The following is a 26,083-nucleotide window of genomic DNA, read 5'->3' as shown; positions in this document are numbered from 1 at the left end:
CAGCTTAAGAAATGCATTATGAATTATGCAACAAGTGCTGTGATATTTACTCTTCTGCGCCAACAAATAGCTTTCTTGATAATTGACAAAAATGGGGAGGAAGGGATAAGATGCAATGGGGAGAAGGTGGGATCTTACCCTTAGTCCATTCCCCAGAATGACACACCCCATTGGGGTCCCAGGCCAAATGGCAAAGCAGGTCCTTTCAGAAGTTCAAAATTTTACCGTGGGGTGTCCGATGTTCCAGAGGGTGGGCTCCATATCAGAAAAGTCTCCTTTTCTGGGCCCACCAATTATAATTCCTTGACTGGTGGGGTCCACTGCATGCTCTTTCTGCCTGTGCAGTTGAGGCGGCCCAATCCCATTGGGGTAAAATGGTTCCTCAGATAATCTGAATTCATGTCATTGAAGGGCTTTAAAGCTAAGAACCAACAGCTTGAATTGGATAGCTGTGATTTTCTGTTAAATTAACCTTTTTTGAATTGTTCCTTCATAGTCCATACAGAATCTTATACTATTGTCCCTTTATTCTACTAAATTCCTTTGAAGAATCTGAAATATTATTGTTTTGATGTTTTTCTACATTGGGGGGGGGGGCTGTTTTTTGAGGTTTCATGCCACACCTGAGATTTTTAAATATCTATTCATGCTGCCATGGCCATCATTGCATGAATACGCAGTGCCCTTCATGGCAATCACATTGATCAAAACTTCAGTAACTTCTGTTGATTTCATAAATAAACTTTTCAACAAGTGTATATGTTGCTTTGAAACAATATTTCCAATCTATAGAGACATAGACTTACAAATGTTTGTAGACATGTGCCATTTAAAATTTAATGTTTATTTTCTTAGCCATCACAGCTGTCACAGATTTAATTAAGCTTGGGGAATATGCTTCCAGGCCACAGAAATAAGCCTTTTTGTCACATTTTATGATATATTTTTCACTGTCTTTATATGAACTTATCAGTATTATTTTATAATCTATAGTACTTTACAAATTCATATTAAATATTAATGTGATTGAGAAAATATGTATATAAAGATCAAAATTCTAAAATAGTATTCTTTACGCATAGACAGTATGAACATTTCCATAGGGAAATCTGAAGTAATCCTAGTTGGAACCTTCCAGTTCATTCACTATAATGAATGATATTTAATACATCATACATTCACAGAAATAATCATATTAAAACTACTGTAAATAGAGGGTGATCCAAAAGGGCAAGTAAAGTTCAAGGAAATTGCATCTATGAGCTTTCTATCCAGATGGTAGAGGAAAAGAAAAGAAAGAAATACTCAGGAGAGATGTATCCAGGGATACTTTCCTCCAGTCCCTGGAGAGCAGGAAAGTTAAGCCATCATACTTGGAACTCTTCATTTTGCTGGTCTTTTAAATCAGCGGTCCCCAATCTTTTTGACATCAGGGACCAGTTTCATGGAAGACAATTTTTTCCACAAACTGGGGGTTCCTAACAGGCCATGTACTAGTCCATGGCCTGGGGGTTGGGGCTCCCGCCAAAGAATTAAGGCCTTTGAATTATAATGCTGGAGAAGATTCCTGCGAATCCCTTGGACTGCAAGGCGATCAAACCGGTCAGTCCTAGAGGAGATCAACCCTGACTGCTCTTTAGAAGGCCAGATTCTGAAGATGAAACTCAAATACTTTGGCCACCAAATAAGAAGGAAGGACTCACTGGAGAAGAGCCTAATGCTGGGAACAATTGAGGGCAAAAGAAGAAGGGGACGGCAGAGAATGAGATAGTTGGATGGAGTCACTGAAGCAGTTGGCATGAGCTTAAATGGACTCCAGGGGATGGTAGAGGACAGGAAGGCCTGGAGGAACATTGTCCATGCGGTTGCAATGGGTTGGACACAGCTTTGCAACTAACAGCAACAACAAATTTTCAATGGTCTCAATTTGCATTATGAATGAATACATGGAAGTGCTAGCTAGTTAGCACTGTTAAAAAATTTTTCCCTCAAGAGTATGTTATCTAATTTTAGAAAGACTATTGGAAAAATTAAAGTCAGTTTTCTTTATACAGACTCACACTATTTTAAAAAATCAGTGCACTTCAAAGCAAAGGAATTATAGGGCATAAACCCACTCTTACATTTGGTAATTTACAATTGAATTGAAGTCATTATGCTACCAAACGATTTTGCTCTTTCGTTTATTGCTAATGCTGAATCCAAGGAACGTGTGATTATTCAACATATGGCAGACCTGTTTCTGAAACTTCTTAACTCTTAACAGGAGTGAAAGCTAAAACGCCAATCATTTGGGGAACATACCTCCAACTTAGATTATAAGATTTGTGAATATCTCAATAGTTGGCATGGTTGGGACCAGTGATGTGCGGTGAGGATTACCGTTGGTGAGGCAAGACCGCAGTAGCGGCGAGAAGCAACGTCCCCGCCGCTGTGTCCGACAGGCGTCTCGCGTTTATGGCGGACATAAATGTGAGACGCCTGTCGGACACAGCGGCGGGGGTGTTGCTTCTCGCCGCCGTCACACTCCACCGCCTTGCCCCCCCCCGCCTCCTCTGACAAACAATCCTGCAGCCAGCCCAGCACCGAGCGGGGAGGAGGAGGAGAAGAGTGGTGAGTCCAGGCAGGGAGCAGGTCAGGCGGGGGGGGGTAAATGCCGGCTTGCCTTCCGGGTGTCCCGTCTCCATCTGAGATGCTTCTCGCCGCCGTCGTGCTCCACCGCCTTGCCCCCCTGCCTCCTCCGACAAACAATCCTGCTGCCCCGGCCTGCAACCAGCCAGCCCACCCACCCCCCGCCCGACCTGCTCCCTGCCTGGACTCACCGCTCTTCTCCTCCTCGTCTTCCCCGCTCGTCCTCCCCGCCCACTCAGCCCATTCCTCCCCCCGCCACCACTGTGTCCAACAGACCAGGCGTCTCGCGTTTATGGCAGACATAAACGCGAGGCGCCTGGCCTGTTGGGACACAGCGGCGAGAACGTCCCTGCCGCCTCCGCGCTCCTCCGCCTCGCCCCCCCCGCCTCCTCTGACCCCACCGGACCGCTGTGAAGAAAGAAACACACACACACACACACATACACTCCACAATAAAAAAATTACATATTTAATTACAATAAATTTGAATCCCCCCCCTCCCTCTGTCCGATCCACATACCTTTTCCAGCTGTGGAAACTCTCTCAACTCTCCTCTTGTCCGCCCAACGTAAGCATGCTCAACGTAAGCGTGCTCATAAGGCATGATTCGCTGCTACCCGATCAGGAGGCGGGAGAATCAGTGCCTCCTTTGCATATGGAATTTTTTTGCTTTTTAACTATTTCTTAACTTTTAAAAGGCGAAACATTCCTTATGCAAAGGAGGCCCCGAGTTCTCTGGCCTCCTCCTAGTTAATACTGAGAGCAGACACCAAGCCACTGTGAATTGAAATCTGGTAGCAACTACCCTGGCTTTAATTATTTTTAAAAAATTATTTAAAATTCTTTCCTTTCCCTGAGGAGACTGGTGAAGCCCCGCCTCCCTTGCCTCTAGTGACTGCGCGTTCCTGGTTGGGACACTACACTAGCTGGGGGGCAAAGATAATACTATGTAGTGATAACTATCTTTGCTGAATTTTCACCGAACATTAAAAAACCTTTAAAAATCACTATATAGATTGAAAGAGTAAAATAGGATGAAATTTTGTAAGAAAAAGACATAGGGATTGATCAAACTGTAGCTACTGTATTGTAAAATAGGTATCAATGTAATAAAGTGTCCACGATAGCATATGTTTTTGCTAATGTGATCACTCCAGAAACTGATAATATTCAATTTTGGATTGATTCATTTGAAATCAATTCTGGCATTTTATATTAAGCTTATTGTATATAAGTCATATTGGCATTCTAATGTAAAATTTATTTTTAAATCTAAGCCCATGAAGATAATCCTAATTTACATTCTGCTAAAATTGAATTAAATCTTTTTTTATAAATAATATTAAAGGGATTGTAAACAGGTTGGTATATGCTGCAAGAATCTGGATAACAAAAGCATTGACTTGGGTAAATCTACCTTAATGCAAACAGGCCATAATTTGTATAGGTTTGCAAAACAACAGTTTCCATTTTGTGCAAGTGCAGCACACAATCTAACATTGAAAACATCAGTTTCTTCATAAATCCCTGGAAGAGAACTCTTGGATAACTGCCTGAGTTACCATGTTTGGTAGCAATACTTAGTTGGTCCTAAATTTTGGTCAAATGTTTATGAAGAAATTGGGAAAATCATCTAACAAACTTTGATAATGAAATCATGTTTTGCTTTATTATCATCCCCTTAAGAGCCATGGTGGCACAGTGATTAGAATGCAGTACTGCAGGCTACTTCTTCTGATTGCTGGCTGCCAGCAGTTCAGCAGTTTGATTCTCACTGGTTCAAGGTTGACTCAATCTCTTCCATCCTTCTGAGGTCGGTAAAATGAAGACCCAGATTGTTGGGGGCAATATTCTGACTCTGTAAAGCACTTTGGGCTGTAAAGCACTGTGTAAAGCAGTATATAAGTCTAAGTGCTATTGCTATTAATGGCGCCAGCATGATGGCTCAGCAGTTAAAGACGCTGACCTTGTCAGCTAGAAAGACCTGAGTGCCATGACATGGGGGGAGCTCCAGAAGTGGATTTCTGCCGGTTTGCCCTGGATCTGGCGAACTGGTAGTGGTGGCGGTGGGAGGCTCCACCCACCTGCCTGGATGCTTCTGCGCATGCGCTGAAGCGATGTGTGAGTGCACGCGCATGAGCGAACCGTTAGTAAAATAAATTGAAACCCACCACTGGGGAGCTCCCATTATGTGCCCCAGCTCCTGCCCACCTAGCAATTTAAAAGCATACAAATGCGAGTAGATAAATAGGTATCACTTCAGTGGGAAGGTAGCAGCATTTTATGCATTTGGCATTTAGTCATGCTGGCCTTATGACCACTGAAATGTCTTCAGACCTTGCTGGCGTCCTCAGCAAAGAAATGGAGATGAGCACCACCACCTAGAGTTTGACATGACTGGACAAGGGAAACCTTTACCTTTACTTTTGTCATCCCTTTATAAAAATGAAGCATTCTTTTTTTAAAAACCCAACTTTGAGGTTTATTATTACAAAACACTTTGTAATAATGGGGAACAGAAACATTGAATCAAAATAGGAAATTTGCTTTGTCCAATTAATACAATAACAAGCAAGTATAGTTTATTAAAAACTGCTCATCATTTCCTAACTATACTTTATCAACTTTATTATAGTCATTGGTTATTTTTTCAAATTCAATTTTTAAGCTTTTTTATTCATTTTAAATAAAAGAAACTATTCCAAAGCAGATGATAAAATAAGCTGATCTTCACTTATTGGGAAATTTTAATGTTTCATTATTTAAAATTTTTATTTTCTTGTTTCAACCTTAATTTTAGAGTTTAATGAATTTTTCCACTGATTATGTGTGTGTGTGTGCGTGTCCACATGTGTGCAAATTTTCTGATTGCTCCTAGCAATTAAATAATTTTTTTTCCTTTGAACCTCTCCACCAGAAGACCAGCTGGTAGTGAAAATCTAGTGACATTTTTGATGTAGCAACTTCACTTTGCACAAGAGTGATATAGTATAATAGAACACATAATAGGCTCTGCAAAGCAAAGGAGAGCCAAAAGTCTTTAATGTGACCAGCTATTAGCACTTGATGGGGAGGAAAATGACATATGTATACTGATTATTTCCCACTTCTAATTGAGTTCCCTAAATAGAAGCATTTTTAATATGTAGCTCTTAAATACGTTCTCCTCATATTGATTTTCCCTTCACACTGAAATTGTTTTTAAAAATGAAGGTGAGGAAGATTTAAAATGTAATACATTGGGACCAGATGAACAAGATGAAATAAATATAATTTATTAATTTGAGACATAAAACCCCAAAGCCCAAAAGAGTTTGTATAATACAAACTTCCTACCTACATATTACTGTTGGTTTTCCCAAAGAATGACTGACTTTATTCTGATACAAAGGTATCATGATGTAGCACTTACCATCCCTACCGGTTCGCAAATGGGAGCGCACGTGCCACCTTCTCCCAGAGGCGGGTTGCTCCCGGTTCGGGCCAGATCGGGCAAACTGGTAGTAGCGGCGGGAGGCTCCGCCTACCCGCCCGGGCGCTTCTGTGCATGTGCAGAAGTGTTGTGAGCGCGCCTGAACCGGTAGTAAAAAATTGGCAACCCACCAGTGCCCTCTGCACATGAACAGAAGGTTGTGCATTACCTTGGCCTCCCACAGCCTCTGCTACCGGTTCACCTGAACCGGAGAGAACTGACTGAATACCACCTCAGCTACACATTGATGCAAGCTGTGAATAAAGTATATAGGGCCTCCTCTGTCATCAGTTTTGGAAATCAGGGAGTAAAACTACAGATATTGCATAGCTGTGTGTTTTACTAGCCTAATCCTGGCTTGCCTCTATTATATATATTTTGCTTTATAGCCTGTCCATCTGGAACTTACAAGCCTGAAGGATCACCAGGTGGGATAAGCACCTGCACCTCATGTCCTGATGAGAATCACACTTCTTCACCAGGAAGTACTTCTATGGAGGACTGTATATGCAAGGAAGGGTATCGTCCTAGAGGTAAATCGTGTGAAGGTAAGCTACTTCTTAAAGAAACAACTCAGTTAAAAATTTAACATCATGAGCAACATTTCCTGCTTGAATTTGTCCACCGGGAAATCAGTATGTATTTCCATGAAATCTATAAAGTTATATTTAACTTCGTGTCTGAAATGCATGTGACAAACCACAGTAACACAATAATGATATGTATGTGATAATGTTATCACAGGGATGCCCCCTTGCTTCTGGATATCTGGTCCATGGATGTACATCACATCATTTATAGGAGGATTTTCTCAAATGTATTGTATTGCCAATTTGCATCTCTCTTGTCCTTTGCAGATGCTCATGGTTTCCAATGCACATGGCTATCCATTGTATAGAAGGAGTAGACAAAAATTATTTTAGGCAGTTTTCTTTCATTTATAGACAATACAGGCCATATGCCTAGAGATTGGGGAGTAGCAATTATCATACCAATTTATAAAAAAGGGAATAGAAATGACCCAGGCAACTACAGACCCATTAGTCTTCTAAGCGTTATTAGTAAACTGTATGCCAAACACTTAAATTATAAACTTCAAGATTGGCTAATTTCAGGGGGGATAATCAAAGACGAACAAGCCGGTTTTAGAGAAGGAAGATCGACTGTGGATCATATCTTGGTACGCCACCATTTAGTACAAAAATACACACATAAAAAAAAATCCTCTCTTTTTGTGGCCTTGGATTTTAAACAGGCCTTCGATTCAATATCCAGGATCACCCTCTGGGAGAAGTTAAAATGCACCACTATCGATAAACGCCTCCTCTTCCTCATACAAAAATTGTATGCCAATTCCACCCTGAAAGTGAGGTGCAATCCCCAAGGGAGTTTAACCGGCTCAGTAAGAGTACAAAAAGGGGTACGGCAGGGTTGCATCCTGTCCCCCTCCCTCTTCAATTTCTATATTAATCCCCTGATTGACCTTTTACAGAACCCGGATTTCCATCCTCCTAACCTAGCACAACGCAAAGTGCCAATTCTCTTATATGCTGATGACGCCGCTATCATTTCACAAACCCCTATAGGACTGAAGAGAGCAATTAGGGCAACACTCGGCTATTGCAGGCAAAACAAGCTGGTCCTTAACTTCGATAAATCAAAAATTTTAGTTTTTGCTAAAAGATCACGCCAATATTCCTGGCAAATAGAAGGATATAGTTTGGAACAGGTTAAAACATTTAGATACCTTGATGTGGTTTTCCACTCGCTAGGGACATGGAAGGCACACCTGGATCACACATTGCAAGTAGCCATTAGGTCCTCAAATGCAATCAAACATTTCTTTTATACAGGTGGAGGTCAGTTAGTACCTGCTGCCTTAAAACTTTTTGAGGTCAAAACATTGGCGCAAATTCTTTACGGGGCACAAACAGGAATCCTTGCAAAGAGAGACTTGTTAGAAACCATTCAAACAAAATTCCTGCGAGCCATATTAGCTGCTCCCAATGGAACTCCAAATGCCCAGTTAAGAATTGAGACAGGCATGCCTCAAATTCAAGTAAGAGCCTGGAAGATGATGGTCATTTATTGGCTTAAAATGCATTTCTTTCCAGAGGGACTGTCCCCACTAGTGTTGACTGACAATTTCCCTTCCCCCTGGAAACAAGCAATTGATCACAAGCTAGGATCTTATGGGCTTTCATCATTATTATTAATGTCCCTAGGCGTTGAGCAAGCAAAGCAAGTAGTAATCAATAGAATGAGGGACATGTAGTTCCAAGAAGAATTAAATAGGTTGCCTCTCCACAGTAGGGACAGAATAAAACAGGGTGTGTGGGAATCGGCAAGATATCTGAATGACCTGATCTCTCCAAAACAAAGAATAGCTTTCTTCAGAGCCAGATTTAACATTCTTCCCTCAGCACTCCTCCAGGGCAGGTATAAGAGAACACCTATAGCTGAACGCGTTTGTATATGTGGTAAAGGAGAAGTGGAAGATAATTCACATGTACTATTACACTGCGAGCTATACAGAGCTTGTAGGTCTGCATATATTCTCCCCTTATTAGAGAGATTGCCAGGGAGGGCAGACAATGTTTATCTAGGCTTTCTCCTCCAGGACACTAACCCGGCTACCACGTATGCAGTGGCAAAGTTCTGTGCTGCTGCAATGTCCATAAGAAAAAAATTGGCTACAGTATAGTACCATCTTGTACCAATTATCTGGACATACCTTTAACAATCTTTGGACCATAATGTTATTATCCACTTTTAATGTAAATACTTTTAATTATATTTTAATGTTAGTATTTTTAATATAGTGTAAAGACAAATGTATATTGCTGGTCTTTGACCGTAATAAAGATCTTACTTACTTACTTTCATTTGTTGCATTATTTTTAAGATACTTTCAGGGGCTTTCCAAAAACTTCAAGATTTTTAGGCACACATTTTGATTGCTCTTTGAAACAGAAAAAGACATTGATGAAATAGAAGCAATAATTTATTGATTACAAAATACGCAATCAATGGATATTGATTGAAAAATAGTGCAAAGATTTTTTTTTCAATTTTTGTTTTCTATAATCAATTTAGGAATAGCATGAAGGACAATAAAGTTATAGTCTTTAGATTAAGTAAATATCATAAAGAAGTATTTCTTTAATATCTGGGAGAAAACCGTATTGAACTCACTGCGGTTCTGAAGTTCTGAATAAAATAGAAATGTGTTGTGAATTATTTCCTTACTGTTGTGTATTCTAATTAGTGGTCCACTGCCCTGAGCTGCAGCCTCCAGAAAACGGTTATTTTATCCAGAATGTCTGCAACAATTACTTCAATGCCGCTTGTGGAATTCGATGTAAAACAGGATTTGATCTTGTTGGAAGTAGCATACGACTGTGCCAGCCAAATGGTGCCTGGTCTGGTTCAGAGACGACTTGCAGGGGTAGGAAATTTTATCATGCCTCTCTGATGTTGGGTTGGCTTTTTAAAAAATATTCTAATTGCGAAGAGGATGCTGTTTTCTGTCTTATTTGCTTAATATGTCACTTCATCCAGTAGAATTGATATAGAGCATTAAATATTAGTTTTCTATGTCATTAATCATATTTGGATTATTACTTTTTATGTCTATATTTTATGCATATATTTGGATACAACTTTAAAGTTATATGAGCAAGTGACCAGGGATAAAAATTCAGCCATTTAATTCTTTTTTTTTTAAGTTTTTTTTTTAAATTTTAATTGAACAAAAATACAAAAAAAGAATCATCCTTAATTGCATCTTGTAGAAAGCGTGTCGATTGGTTACAGATAACTTTTGTGCATTTCTTCCACAGTCATTACTTCTAGTTCATATTAGCTTATACACTTCAAATCCAAATCTTTGTATATTTTACTACCAATGTATCACAATTCTCATTTGACTACAATTATTTGAACATGCTTTTACCTCAAATCATTCATACTTAAAGACACAACCACATAATGGCATTCATTAGCTCTTTCAAAAAATCCTCCAATAACATTACACCTTTATGACATCTTTTAAGTAAAAGTCAATTAATAAAGTTTCTAAACCTTCCCCCCCTTTTCCCCCAACTCACTGTTTAGAATTTATATCCAAGTTATTTTTGCCAATGCTATAGCATGTATATATTGTTAAACAATGTCCATTGACATTTCCTTGTTGTTATTATAATTGGCTAAAAATCATTTACTATTTATGTCCCATCTCATCTCATCAGACCCCCCCCCAAAAAAAAACCTTACACCTTTATAACAAGATCTAAATAAAAATTTGTTAATAAAATTTATAGCTCTTTTTCCCAAGTCACAATTTGTAATTTATATCCAAATTTCTTTTACTAGATTGCCAGTACATGTATATATCATTAAGCTGTATCCATTATCATTTCATTATTGCTATTATAGTTAATTAATTGTTAGCGAATAAACATTTGATAACAATCTAAAACAATCTAAGAGTTACTAAATTCCTACTTATTAATCACCAAAATCAACTAATTTTTTATTATCAACTTTCATTGTCAAATTGTATCTTTCCAGTAACAAAACAGTCTTATCTCTCTTGCCAATTGTGGTGTCAGACTTCTTTTTATCTCCTTTATAAGGTTTTTATAGACTTCTCTCCGCACTTTGTTGCTTGAAGGATCTCTCAGGCAATCTCGTTGCCCACCAGCTGCTACTAAAATTAGCTTGTCTTTGGTTATCAATCTTGCTTCTGAAAAAATTTCTCTTCTTAAGTCCATCATCATTACTATTTTTTTTCTTCTGTGTCCTGGAATCTGGGTAAAGCTCCAATTCGTTGAATTCCCTTTTCCATATTCCCTTCTTTCCACTTTCACCCACATTTGCTCCATTAATAAATTCATCTATTGTCTTATCTTTATCTTCTATATCTTCATTCTCCCCTTTAATTTTTGGGGCTCCAATATCTTCTCAATTCTCCCATATCCTTCAAATAGATTTTGAATTCCAGCCAAGATATTTTGGAATTTTAAGATTTCCTCATCTGAATATTGATCCATGTTTCCAAAACAGAAGAAAGAAAGAAAGAAAGAAAGAAAGAAAGAAAGAAAGAAAGAAAGAAAGAAAGAAAGAAAGAAAGAAAAAGACCTAATAGCCACTGCGACTCTAGCCTTCCGGGCCTTTTTTATTTTAGATTGACTTGAACACAAGTTCTTTTATGCTCTTCAAAGGAGAAGGGGTCTGTTTCCCCCCCCCCTTTCTTTCCCCTGCCAAAGTAGTTCTCAAAGGCACCTGTGAAAACAATTCATGCCCTTGGCTCTTTATCAGTTTCTGTAAACAAGTTGCAAACCCTTCAGCTACAAAGTCAGTGAAGTCAAAGAAGGAAAAAAAGAGATACGTTGTTTCAAAAACCCCAACCTCTGACCTCCGAGTGGAAGTGTGCTACTTTTCACTTTCTAATATTTATCTCTGGCTTATAGGAAACAAAGTTCTTTAGATTTCTTTTAATGAAATTTAATAACAAGTAATAGGAAGAATTGTTAAAATAAGAAGGAAGGTTTTAATCCAGAAGTCAAAAAATAAAGCAAAAAGAAGCAGAAGAAGAAAAAATCAATCCATTCACTTTAAGAGGAGAAATGAGAAACGTTGTGAGCACTTCAATCCACAAAGAATAATTACAAAGAAAAAAAGCTTTCCACGGCAATCCAATTAAGGTTAATTTCACCGCTCAATTCTTTTGCTTAAGGATCTAATTTGGCTTTAAAGAAAAATTGCTTTGGGCAGTCTTTCACAAAATAGAAAAAATACCTCACCAGATGGACTCACTTTCTCTTTTCACTTCCTTCCTTCCGGAGCATCTCGATTTCATCAGCCTGGGGGCTGCCTGTTTACTGCTACCTTGAAGCGCTTCCCTTGGGTCGATCAGGGACTTTGCAATGTCCCTGAGACCAGCAAGGAAGGCTTCGTCTTCCTGATCACCATCTCTACAGGACGGTTTAGGTCTCAATGGACCGTCCAGTGGCAAAAGTGTCAACGGCGGTCTCAGAGTATCGAGACCACACGTTGTGACATCACGACGTGGATCCGTCTTCTTCTAGCCATTTAATTCTTGATAGCTTGGGAAATATTTTATATGATTGGTTACTTCCCCCAAAAGGACTGCTGCAGAGGGAATTACCAAGCAGTTATCTTAAGTGCACTAGGACTAGAATTGACATAGTTAATCTTCTACACTTTGTGTAGGTAGGGAAATATTGTACATCCATTTGCACATCTCTCTATGTGGTTGAAGTATGAAGAATTCTGGAAAATATTTTTTTCTGTATTTCTCCTCAGCGGCTTGCTTGCCTGTGCCTCCAGTCTTATAGTATTTTTTATATTGAGCTCTGGGCAGGGAGATTGCCTACTATGATCTAAAGGAGGGAGCTTTTGTTAATTTGTTAATTAATTAATTAATTTAGTTACTTGTTAATAACTTTTCACATAAGAATGAATAGGAGAATAAACCTTCAGTAGAAAATTGAAAATACTGCTTGCACCAATAATCTTCTCCCACAACTATTACTTCTAAAATCTGAGTATACACAAAACATCAATAAAAAAATGTAAGCAGTTGTCACAGTATGACTGGATGAGTCTTCAGCAGTACAAAGACAGCAATTGACATAGAAAACCCAAGTCAGTGAGGAGTTTTTATTCTTCTTCTTTACCAAGCAAAACTATTTTGAGAAGGTATTTATAACAAGATCCCAGCTTCTACCCAGTGTTTGGTTTCTTGTTCAATATGTCTCCCAGAGATTATTTTCTTCTAACTTCCCTCCTTCACTTCCTCCCTCTTCACTTCTTCTCCCTCCTCCATTTCCAAGATTACCGAGAGAATAAAAGGAAGGAGTGTGTTGGATTTACCAATGAGTGTGCTCAGTGGTTCATCTCCTTTCCTTGGATCCACTAAGCTAGTGATGGCTAAACTTTTCCGAGTGCCCAAAGGACTCAAACCCACAAAATGCAATGCATGTGCAGCCCCCCCACATGTGTCCGGTGCATGCACATGCCCCGCCGCCATGCATGCATGTGCAGGGGGCCCCCACGCAACCTGTGCATGTGCGGCAGTGACCCAAAGACCAGCTGACCAGTAGGAGGTACGCGCACATGTGCAGCGGAGCTGAACTGGGGCGGCGACTCGCGTGCCCACAGAGAGGGCACTCTGTGCCCCCTCTGGCCCGCGTGCCATAGGTTCACCATCATGGCGTTAAGCCAATCATTGTCTATGTTTTCCTTCGTTGGGGAGGAAAAAAACCCCTCTCTTTTGGAAGTCTTCTACCCAAACCTTTCCCAAAGAGTATTACCCTCTATCCATACTAGCTGTCTCCCTCTCTCTGGTCTTGGGCCTTGATAAAGATGACCTTGCTGGGATTTTGCTTCTCCTTTTCCAGGGAAGCCAACCATTTATTTTTATTTTCCCTCTCTGAGCAGGAACCAATCCCTGCTTCACACACTCACATTAACTCTACTGTTCAACATTTCTCTACAAGCATTCCCTTCTACAATAGTCTTTCTATTTCTCTTTTTTTTCCTCATTTCTCCCCTGGTTTTTTCTCTTCTCTGTTTCCATTTTTGGGTAGACTAGAAGTTATAGTCCTCAAAATCAATATATAAGGGTAGACCAATGGGAATGCTCACTGCCTCTGCCCCACGACAATGATGGCTAGTAATCAGGTCAGTTCACTGGCCTTTGTGATAGCATACCTGGACTTCAAGGGTAGAATTGAGCTGCTTCTCCCTTTCTTCTCTCTGTTTGCTGACTCACACCAGCACAACACAGGTATAGAAGAAACATCTGCCGCACCATCCTTATTAAAAATGTAGACTTTGTGGAAATCATTGTCAATAATTACCATTGCAGTGTTTTTCTATACAGATAGTCCTCAACTTATGACAGTTCATTTAGTGACCATTCAAAGTTACAAGGCACTTAAAAAAGGACTTACGGCCGTTTTTCACATTACAAACTTTCCAGTATCCCCATGGTCACTTGATCCAATTTCAGACGCTTGACAAGTGACTCATACTTATGGCTGTTGCTGTGTTCCAGGGTGATACGATTCCCTTTTGCATCCTTCTGACCAGCAAAGTCAATGGGGAAGCCAGATTCACTTAACAATCCAGTTACTAATTTTATCAGTTGCATTGATTCACAACAACTGGGCAAGAAAGTTTGTAAAATACAGCAAAACTCACTTTGCCGTATTTTGTCTCACTTAACAACAAAAATTATGGGTTCAATTGTGGTTGTAAATGTTTTCTTGGTGACATTTTTGGGAAATAGTTTGCCATTGCCTTCTTCCCGGGGCTGAGAGAGAGAACACCTGATCCAAAGTTACCCAGCCGGGTTTATGTCTAAGACAGAATTTGCAATCCCTGGTTTCTAGCCCAGTGCTTTTAACCAGTATTCCAAACCTTACCTTACTTTCTGAAATTTATGTGACATTCCAAACTTAATCTATTCTGTTGTTTATAATCCATAGTGTAATTCAATTTAAACCTAATAAATACAGAACTAACCAGGGGTGAAATGCTATTGATTCGGACCGGTTCGCCCGAACTGATAGCAAAGAACTGGTAGGAAAAAAATGGAAATCTCAGGATTTCCTGCTTTCTAGCTAATCTAAACTGCATGGCACAGCGGATTCCTTGCCCCTTGCTGTTCGCTTACTCGCTTGCCAGGTGTGCTCGGTAGCAGACTCCACCCACCCACCCGGACATCATTTTGATGCTTTGTGCATGCGCAGAGGGCGAAGTTAGTGTGAATGCACACGCTCACATTGCTACCGAACCGGTAGCAAAGGTAAGTGGATTTCACCCCTGGAACTAACACCAGTATATAATGTCATAGGGACCATATCTCAAGATAGTTAGAAATCTCATCCCCATCCCCAAAAGTCTTTCAGAAGGGCCAAGCCTTCATGGACTTTTGGAATCCTAGCAAGGTTCGAACTATTGTGATATCTTAGGATATGCTGCTTTGGGTGGGGAAGGACTGGAGCAGAGAAGGTCCCTTTCTTTAGTCCCCTGATGACAGTGTTCCTTTAAGATCAGTTCCTGTGGCAAGCCTTCCCTTCCAGATCTTATCAGGCAGATGCATTCAGTTCAGTTTTGTAGCTACCCAAGTGTATCCATTACAATGCTTTTCTCTTCGTTATTTCTATAGAAATTGTATTTTCTTTTAATTTGTTGTTTGAGTTAATGGAAATGAGTTGGTAAAAGATTTCATATGTTTTGGCCTTAACAGCTGGTGCCTAATGCTTTTGCTTCTTTATTCCATTCATTTCCTTGGATAAGTCTGAAAGATAACGGGTTTTATCCTCTCTGATCTTGGTTTTTCAGCAGTATGTATAGTTTTTAGTACCGTTATTCTCAACTTTATTCTCTTTTCCACTTATACATTAATATATATTACATGTTTTGAGCAAATGGGAAATCAAAGGAATAGTTTATGGACCATCACATTAATCCCAACAAAAGCCTTTCTCCCAGATTTTGATCACATACATCATGAAAGGAAAGAGTAAAATATAAATTTCTTCAGGCAGTATTGGACTGTGTTATTGAATTTGTATAGTTTCGTTTTGTTTGCTGTTTTAGCAAAATATGGCAGACACATGTCACTAAGCACTACTTAGCACACAGTTAAAGAACACAACAAAGGGCAGGCAAAACTGTGGCAAAGAAGTTAGCAACCTGTCATTGTTTTGCACATGCACATGCTCACTTGTGTTGTGTAGATACTTCAGAAAAGATGCTTTGTAAAATATGAGTGCATGATACACTTCCTTTTGAAGCTTTAAAGCATCTATGTGTTTTCCCAGGCTCCTGCAATTGTTCAGAGCCATCCCTATATACTCAAATTGAAATGGCTGTGTGTGCACAAGCACTGAGAGATGACTGGGAACAGTTTACCCAGCCTTCATCTGAAGGAGATTTAAATAAATTCACAGTGAATCTTCTGGGTTTTTGCTTTATTTGTAGATATGCAAATGCTATATATACTCTGTTTGTACTACATACTGAAATCAGAGGTGGGTTCCTACTGGTTCGGCCCGGTTCGGCCGAGTAGGTAGTAACTTGGCCTGCCACGCCCCTGAACCAGTTCTATCAGCACCGCCATCTTGTTTTTTGCTTCTGCAGAAAACCGGCAGTAGCAGAAGCCAGAACCCACCCCTGCCTGAAATACTGATGTGAATATGCTATAAGCAGAATACCCACTATAGTGAAAGTAAACTGACTAGGATAACAAGATTCACAATATAGAAAATAGATGGAATAACATGGAAATTATTTTAACATCCTTTATGTCTTGTGAAACCCACAAGTGGTTTTCATTTAGTTTTTCTGGAAAGATGATTCTTTGACAAATAAGGTAGAGTTCCAGTCACTGCTGCAGCCAGGTGTGAGAGTTGTAGGGAGCCATTGTACTTTCAATGTACAATGAAGTATTTTGTGCCCACTTGACTTTGTTAGTGTTCTGTCGTTGATACTTCTTTGACATGCCACTAGTTCATTTACTGTAAAGCTGATTGTAAGTTTGGCACATGGAGGTTCTTTCTGCTTATCTTGGCAGGTTTCAAAAAACTGAGAAAAATGAATTCCTTTACTTCTTTCTTAACAATTTTTGTAATATTTGGTCTCTGTTGCAACATACTAAAAAATTATACATCAGGTTTTTTCTTAAATCTTGGTTTCTGAAACCCCTTATTCCTATGAAAAACCTCTATTCTGTTTTGAAGTAATAGGGGGCAGGGGGGGAATACTTCTCTTAAGCAGTCAATGATGAGTGTTTTCCCAGAAATTTTTAAAAAAATATTTGGAAGTATTTCAGGACATTCTTCAGCCATTTGGGAGTGGGAAGGGAATAAACTCCAGTGATGCTTTAAGAAGGCATTCTTATGCTGAGGTTTAGTTTGTTGCTCCTTATTTATGTATTTATTTTACTGGAAATGACCAACACTTTCACTTTCACTTGAACAAGGTCTCCCTTTGGGGAAGAATTTTCTTATCTTGGATGCTGCTTATATTCCTTGCAGTGGTGGTATTCAGCCGTTTCGGACTGGTTCAAGCGACCCGGTGTTATGCCATCTTATTTAGTCACATTTTCTAAGTCGCGCACATGCATGAAAGCCATGCATGAGCAAAGCACATGTGAAGGCTGCATGCATCCACAGAAAGCGTGCGAGCATTCGTGCACGATCACATTTTCTGTGCGCAGAGAACCGGTGGTAAAATTATGTGAAACCCATATCTTGTTCCTTGCACTATTAGGCTCCTTTTTTAAAATGTATCTTGAAGTTTTTTTAAAAGGAAACTTGAAGTTTGCTTTTTATGACACTTCTTGGAAATAGGAACTCTACTAGGAAAAGGCAACAAACAGGTTTTGATCTAACCTCTTTCATTTCAGAATTAAAAGACTCCTCTTTCAAAAGTTTACAAAGGAACATTTGCCACAAATTTATATGAGACAAAAGTCAGTTTAATACACTGTTTTTAATCAATTCCCTAAAGAATGAAGGGCCAGGCATTGTAGAAGTAAGACTAATTTAAAAAAAACAACCCTCAAGATTCAAAGATGTGTTTTAAATTACAAGAAAACAAAGGTGAAAGAACATAGTGGAACTAGAGAGAGAGAGAGAAAAGAAAGGATGTGAGTAAAAGTAGGTAAAGAGATTGGGTTTTTTTCTAATATTCCAGTAATGATGAAGATAGTTAAAGAGAAAAAGTAATGGGGAAAAAGGTGAAGATTTGTTTTCACTGTCCAAATTCTAGGATCTTAGTTGTGAAAATAATACTCCAAGATATAAGATACTTGTCCTGCCTAATAATTGATATTCCCAGGATAATATATATAGGTATAGTTCTCTATTGCAGTTGTTATCCTGTGAATATCTCCCAAGATTGGAGTTGAAGATATAATATTCTAATCTTCAGTTTAAATCTGGTGCATATAGTTTAATTGAAGTGTGTGTGTATTTTGCAAAAAGATGGACACGATATGTATATCTTATTCAGCTTACTCTTAGTATCTGTTACTTACTCTTGCTAAAAATGCTTACACATTTATTTTAAACTCTGCAGTTCGCACATGCCCCAAACTCTCAACCCCTGAAAACGGCCATATTAATTGCTCATTAAGTGAGATCTCTTATAAGACTGTGTGCTTATTCACTTGCAACGAAGGCTACGAACTGGAAGGCCATACCAAACTTACCTGTCAAGGCAACTCTCAGTGGGATGGGAAGGAACCAAAATGTGTTGGTATGTTTCAAATGCACAATGTATGTTATAAGTTCCCTTTATTTTGTAACAAAGTTTGTTTGGTTGCTGTCTCTAAGTAATTTACCTAATTATAATTTACCTAAATAATAATAGACTTCCTTTATGTCCTTCCACAATCACTTTTTAAAAAAGTATTACATAGGGTACATGTTGGTATAAGAAAACTGTGGATGCTTGTTATATTGTACAAGTCAGAAGAATAATTTCTGGTTTTTTTCCAGACAGGAACTTTCCAAAAATAATTGCTGTTTATTGTATGTTATAAAAACATAAAAATTAAGACAAGTTAGAACAACTGGTTATATTGATTTTCTCTTATACTTCATATGCAACATTTACTCCAGTTTTGATGTAAATATTTGCATTTGTAAGGGGACACAATGTTGATGTTATCTTGTCAGCTGGAAAGCTGACAGCTTGGGCTCGAGACCCGAGCACTGGGTGAGCTCCCATTATTTGCCCCAGTCTTGTCCACCTAGCAGTTAGAAAACAAGCAAATGCAAGTAGATAAATAGGTACCATTTTGGTGGGAAGGTTCTGTGCACCTTAGCATATAGTCTTGTTGGCCACAAACAATGCTGAACTGAGATGAGCACCACCCTCTAGAGCAGGGGTGTCAAACTCACAACTCACAGAACAGCTGTGTCACATGCTGGCTACGGCCCCGCCTGGTTTAGTGAAGGGGGAAAAAGTCTTGATATGTCACGTGAAGACGTAAGTTTGACACTCCTGCCCTAGAATCAGAGATAACTAAATAGGGGAAACCTTTACCTATTTGCATTTGTAAACTGTACGAAATGTGTTTTCCATTTGTGTGTGTTGACAGTAATGTACTTCTTTTTTCTAGAGTTGCACTGTCCTGCATTCCTAAAACCAAAAGGTGTTATTGTTCACCCTTATATTTGTGGGCTTGAACAATCAAAATATGGAACTAAGTGCAGGCTCAGTTGTCCAAATGGATTCCTTTTGTCTGGTGTAACAAAAGACCTGAGGTGTTTACACACTGGAAAATGGAGTGAAAATGTGCAGATAGCTTTTTGTAAAGGTATGGATTTTGATAATAATTTGCTCTCATTAAAAAGAGAAGAGTTTTTAAAATGTTTTAAAGAAAGATATAGTAAATAATGTCAAGATTAGAGAAACCAAGATTGAGATAATTAGCAATAGTATTACCAATAAACATATCTGTCTTTGTGTACATGTTAAGGGAATGGAGGATATGGAAGTAGTTTAAACATTTCCTAACCTACATTTTGTTTCTTATTTCAGATACCTTTGTTTTTATTATACTTGTGGTTTGAAATAAACTTACATTGTTATTAAGGGAGAGAAAACTAAACTGGATAAAGCCAGAGCTATAATAGAAGTGAAGCTTCATCAGTGTACTATATAAATATTGGCCTGAAATTATAGGTTTGTAGTAGCACTGTTTATTTCAGCTAAAAGCCACACAAATTTATGAGACCTACATTCAGCATGTAACAGAAATGATGTTTTTCAATGCCTCAGTTATAGGATGAATGATGCGACTTCCTCCTACCCTTTTAGCTTAGCTGTGGTAAAATGATACATTTGTAGTAGGGTTAATCCTAGACATCATTACTCTGTTGGCTCATTTAAACTAGCATTTGATGGGTATTAAAACAAAATCACAATTAAGTTTGAATGCACTAACTTCTGTGATGAAGTTAGAATTGTAGAGAAATTTAATACAGGTATTATATATTAGTTAAAATCCACACTAGTGGACTAATTAATGGTCATACTTGGCTTAAGACAGTTATTTATATTATCTAGACCACGGGTGTCAAACTCACGGCATCATGTTGCCATCACGTGATGTTTTGTAACTTTTTTCCCTTCACAGAGCTAGGGTGGGTGTGGCCTGCGTGTGATGCATCCGGCCCATGGGCCACCAGTTTGACACCCCTGCTCTAGAATTTATCTATTCTGCACAAGTCTTCATTACTAGGCTCAAGGTTGACTCAGCCTTCCATCCTTCCGAGGTGGGTAAAATGAGGACCCAGATTGTTGGGGGCAATATGCTGACTCTGTAAACTGCTTAGAGAGGGCTATAAAGCACTGTGAAGCGGTATATAAATCTAAATGCTAAATGCTATGCTATTACCCAGTGCTTCCTTGGCATGTGGCATATTGCTACCTATTTTATTTGCCCAGTTTCTTGAGCCTTTTAAGGAGAAGTGATTTTCAGCCTTAGCAACTGTAAGATATGCGGACTTCAACTCCCAGAATTCTCTAGCCAGCATTTGAAGTCCTCACATCTTAAAGTTACCAAATATAAAAAACACTGTTTTAGAGCATGATACATTCTCACAGTGTAATATTTCTTCATAGCTCTCTGGTTGATCAACACTTTTTTGCTTCCATTTCTTCCTCACATTCCCCTATATGACTAGAAAATTTAATTGGTGGTGCAGTGGTTTGAATGCAATATTGCAGGCTAATTCTGCCCACTGCCAGGAGTTTGACCCTGATCGTCTGAAGGTTGACTCAGCCTTCCATCCTTCCAAAGTTGGTAAAATGAGGAGCCAGATTGTTGGGGGCAATATGCTGACTCTGTAAAACCGCTTAGAGAGCGCTGTAAAGCACTATGAAGTGGTATATAAATCTAAGTGCTATTGCTAATTCTATCCTAACCCTAGGTTCCTTTGGCATTAACTTTATTTTATACAGTCTTTCATCAGTATTCTGGGCTTCCTGTCCTTTAGAGTGATGGTCCCCAACCTTTCTGGCACCAGGGACCGGATTCATGGAAGACAATTTTTCCACAGATGGGGTGGGAAGTTTCACACGCAACCTAGGTAGATCATGTGCATGCATAAATGAAACTTTGCTCATTCACCTGCCACTTACATGGCCTCATTCCTAAGAGGCCATGGCTGGTACTGGTCCACAACCCGGGAGTTGGGGACCCCTGTGTACATTCTCATCTCTCAGAATCTCTTCCTAGTTCTTTTATATTTGATATTTGGGTTAAACAGCATCCATTTTAAACAGACAATCTGAATCAGACAAATGTTCCTTGGAGAATTTAAAAAAGAAGAAAAATTAATAAGTAAGCCATTTCATATCAACTATTTTTTGCCACAAGCACAATGCAGTGTAAATTAAATTGATGTTTTTCTTTTTTGACTAGAAAAAATATAAATTCTGCTATATATTTGATCATATGTGTATTGTGATACAATTGGATTTTAGAACAATAATATGTGAGCTGTATTGAATTATGTGATTACTGTATGTTCTTACCTAATTGAAATGAAGATCATTGATATAATAATTGCAAAATTTTAAAAGTGAATGCCAGAGAAATAAATAGTTTAATGGCTGATAAAATTTGTTGTATTTTAAAATTTAAGAAGTAATCCCAAGCAAAATCCGGTTATTTCTAATTGCTATAACATAATCTTACATCTTTAAACATAAAATGCAAATCCTATACATATTTCTGCAGATATCATAGATCATAGGATTCATTTATTTATTTTAGAAAAGTTATATAACTGTCTACTCTCCCACAATGACTAGGCAGATACAATGTTTGTCATGAAATTGATAATTTATAAACAACAAAGAACTGTTCTTACATTAAAATAAAAAGTAATGGATCTGAATTTCAGAAACCTCTGTTCAGGTTATGAATAATTAGCTCAGTATAATATGTGTAGAATTTTACAGTTCATTTCACTTCAATGTCTTTTAATAGATCATTGAAAATGCTTTTAATACAGATGCTCAAATTTGTCTTATGTATCGTATGCAGATATTGAACCTCCACAAATTAGCTGTCCAAATGATATTGAAACATCAACTCTGGAAAACCAAAATTCAGCAAATATTAGCTGGCAAATTCCAGATGCAGTTGATAATTCTGGAGACGAGGTAAGCAAACATTAGGATGAAAAGCATGTTTTGCATCAATGTGTATATTAGTCATTATTGAAATAACATAAATAAACTTTGCTCTTTCATAAATTACTACATTAATTGTAAATGATGATGAAGATGATTAGGCCAACAATTTTCTTTTTTGCTCTTGATTTGAGTTATTTGTGAATTGTATTGTTCATCAGTACAGGAAGATAACGAAAGAACGGGATAATTTATTTTATTTTATTTTATTCTTTTGTTGAAAAGTGTTCCTTTTATGTTCGTGGCTAAATAAAATAGCTGCATGGATTTACTTCACCAGCCTAGGTGGGTTTTTTTCATCAGGGCAAGTAGTCTGCCTTCATCCTTCTTAAATGCAAGTTGTATGTATTTTAGGTAGCATTCAAATCACTTTTTAAATCAGTATGCTACAGTATTTCATGAATATTGCAACACTGTCACCAAAGATCATCTTTGAATTAAGGAGGAGCTGAAAGCATTTGTAATGAAGTCCCAAAGGTGCTTTTTCAGGATACAACTGGACTTTCTTGTATTTTTCTTTGAAGATGTTTCTTCCAAGAAGCTTCTTCAGCTCTGACAGGATAGTGGGGTTAGGATCAAGAACTAGATCACTAGTTCTTGATACTTAAGTTCAGTTTTTGCTAAGAACTTACTACAGTATTTCATTTACCTTTACTAAGACTGATCCTGTTGCAGGTGTTAGTTCAGGTTACTCCAGCCTTTATACCACCCTACCTTTTCCCAATTGGAGAAGTTGACATTACATATACAGCAACTGACAGAGCTGGCAATGAAGCAAGCTGCTCTTTCAAGATCAAAGTGATTGGTGAGTGCTATTGAGAAAATATATATACCTTAGTATCTTAGATTAGATTTGGTGGCCAGCCCCCACCCCATCCTAGCACTGATTAAATGGCCAGGCCCCCACCTCACCCTAGCACTGATTAAGTGGTCATACGTACTGTATACCTGAAAACAGCCCAGTCTTGCATTTTGTTGTGCCTGTAAGGAAATCAAATTCCAGGTTTGTAAGCATCCTTTCAGTATGAAAAACTACCTTAGGTTGAAAGCTGTTATTAATATACTGTTATTAATATATAATGAAAAAATATTTTCCCTTTTAAGAATCAAAGAAACAAAAAAATCTCTCTTTAGAAAGAGTCTTTAAACTGGTTCAAATACAGCATCCCGGTGCCAATTAAACAATGTAGTGCTGATCGTCTTTCAATTGAATTAGTTAATCCTTTTTAACAAAAAATTATCCAGGTGTATTTCTTACTTTAAGAACCTCTAGGTTTCATATAAATAAGCCCTGACTTTAGAATTGCTGTAGCAGCTTTACATATTATATTATGTGCATATTTTACAAGTAGTAGTCCTCGACTTACAACTATTCATTTACCAACTGTTGTAACATCACTGAAAAAAATGACATGATTACATGAGCATGTAATCATGAGATCAAAATTCAGCCTTTTGGCAACTAGCATATATTTATGACAGTTGCAGCATCCTGAAGTTATATGATTGTCATTTGCAGCTTCCCAGCTGGTTTCTGACAAGCAAAGTCAATGGGGAAGCTGGATTCACTGAACAGCCACATACAGGTAGTCCTTGACTTACAACAGTTCATTTAGTGACTGTTCAAATTTACAATGGCACTGAAAAAAGTGACTTATGACCATTTTTCACAGTTACAAGCTTTGTAGCATTCCCACGGTCATGTGATTTACATTCAGATGCTTGACAACTGGTTCATATTTATGACAGTTGCGGTGACCTAGGGTCATGGGATCCCATTTTGCAACCTTCTGACATGCAAAATCAATGGGAAAGACGGATTCACTTAACAATGGTATTACTAATTTAACTGCAGTGAATCACTTAACAAATATGGCCAAAAAAGTCATAAAATGGGGCAAAACTCAGATTTCTCATTTAGCAACGTAAATTTTGGGCTCAATTTTTGGTCGTAAATTGAGGACTACCTATAGTTTACTTAACAATGGCTGTGATTTGCTTAGCAATTGTGGTGAAAGAGGTAAAATTCAGGCATGACTCGCTTAATAACTGCCTTGCTTAAGAAATTCTGGTCCCACTTGTTGTCATAAATCAAGGCATACCTCTATTATATTCTTGGACCATGAGGAAGCTTAACAATTATAGACATGCCTGCCTTGGGCATATTGTCAACATTTGCCTTTTGATAAAGTAACAATGGATAACTTTTTGGTAGGACCTCCCCGCCCCCATACACACACACTTGTTTAAAAATTTGATGAACTTTAATGGTTAAAAAGATTGTGTTGAATCAAATGCTGGACTTACACATGAAAGTGTAAAATAGCACTTTCATTATATTGATACTTACACTATTGTCTCAAAATGGCAAAAAATCCTGCTGCAGATTTTCTGCAGTTTTCGTTGACTTTACAGTTCCCAGAGTATGGGATTTTTCTTGTGCCTCAGATTTTTTTACACTTTGTAACAGATATTTTAATATATATTTCTTTTGCTCTTTTAAATATATCATAAACATATTTCTGCTTTTCAGTTTACATTTTTATCATCCATTTTATATTTGCTTAAGCCCCAGGCCCCTGCAGTTCTCAGTTCTCTTTTGTTTTGGGTAAAGCGCAGTTATGTCTTGTTTTGTAAGATTTTATGAATAAGTCCTTTAAGATAATAGTGGGACATCTATGGGCTGTTGAACCTCCTGGCATGTTTTAACTGCACTACTGCAACTCCATAATTGCACACTGTTAAAGCACTATGCTGATTCTTATCAGGTGAATAGTGTTATTGAATACATATGTCTGAAGTTAAAAGCTTGCCTCTGAAAACGTACCATCCATTAACTTCATGGAGCTTCTTTCCAGGGTACATATGCTTAAGATCAACTGTGGTCTGCATAGTGTCTGATGGTTGAAGGCTTGTGGAGAACAGATAAATATCTGCTGTGATGGAAGCTGCATAGCAAGCTCTTTAAACATTTTAACACAGTCTTAAATATGATCTAAATGTCCATGCTACATACATACTGATATGAAAATGTTTATATTTCATTTAAGTCTAAAAGGAGAAACTATTTCAAACTTGTATGGAAAATCAATTTGATCCTTCCTTCCTTCCTTCCTTCCTTCCTTCCTTCCTTCCTTCCTTCCTTCCTTCCTTTCTGTGATTCAATGTTCTTTATAACTTCAAATATTCAGACATTGAACCCCCAGTAATTGATGAATGCAGATCTCCACTACCAATTCAAATCACTGAGAAGGAGCACAGAGTAAAGTGGGATGAGCCACAGTTTTCAGACAATTCAGGTGAGTGACTCTTTTTTCATAGGTTTGGTTTTTTCCTACCTATTTTGGGCATTATTTTGGATTCCATTTGGATGAATTTTGACAATCAGTTTGAAGTGTTCCTGTAGAGAATGCTATCATAGCAGGATGAAGATAAATTGCATCTTTCTTTTAACTTGTTTCCTACCTAGCATAAATTAAAATAGAAAATTCAGGATATTTTAAGTATGGATGTTTAAAAGTGCATTAATATTTGAAACACATTAAAGGATTGCCAAGTAACATTAATAAAGAACAATACATTTAATATTTTTCTTGCAAAAGTCGATCATTTACTATGCTCTGCAAAATGCAATGTACATTTAGAAGAGTAGAACAAGCTGTTTCATTATTGTCCTGGAAAAATAAAAGAATTTGAAGACTGATTAAATCATATTAAGGCTGAGAT

At 38.0% G+C, this 26,083-nt stretch overlaps 1 protein-coding gene across 1 annotated transcript in view; it reads left to right on the top strand.

The window, feature by feature from the left end:
- Positions 1-26,083, top strand: part of SVEP1 (sushi, von Willebrand factor type A, EGF and pentraxin domain containing 1) — a 144,823-nt gene that overhangs the window by 35,090 nt on the left and 83,650 nt on the right. The window contains exons 4-10 of the mRNA XM_032213166.1: positions 6,493-6,651; positions 9,372-9,551; positions 18,224-18,403; positions 19,272-19,469; positions 22,209-22,327; positions 23,033-23,162; positions 25,549-25,656. Of these exons, the coding sequence (XP_032069057.1) occupies positions 6,493-6,651; positions 9,372-9,551; positions 18,224-18,403; positions 19,272-19,469; positions 22,209-22,327; positions 23,033-23,162; positions 25,549-25,656 (1,074 nt within the window). The remainder of the gene's footprint in view (positions 1-6,492; positions 6,652-9,371; positions 9,552-18,223; positions 18,404-19,271; positions 19,470-22,208; positions 22,328-23,032; positions 23,163-25,548; positions 25,657-26,083) is intronic.

The sequence above is a fragment of the Thamnophis elegans genome, chromosome 3 (assembly GCF_009769535.1).
Source record: "Thamnophis elegans isolate rThaEle1 chromosome 3, rThaEle1.pri, whole genome shotgun sequence".
Taxonomy (NCBI): Eukaryota; Metazoa; Chordata; class Lepidosauria; order Squamata; family Colubridae; genus Thamnophis; species Thamnophis elegans.
Note: the sequence above shows the minus strand (reverse complement) of the source record. Positions and strands in the feature narration are given on the sequence as shown.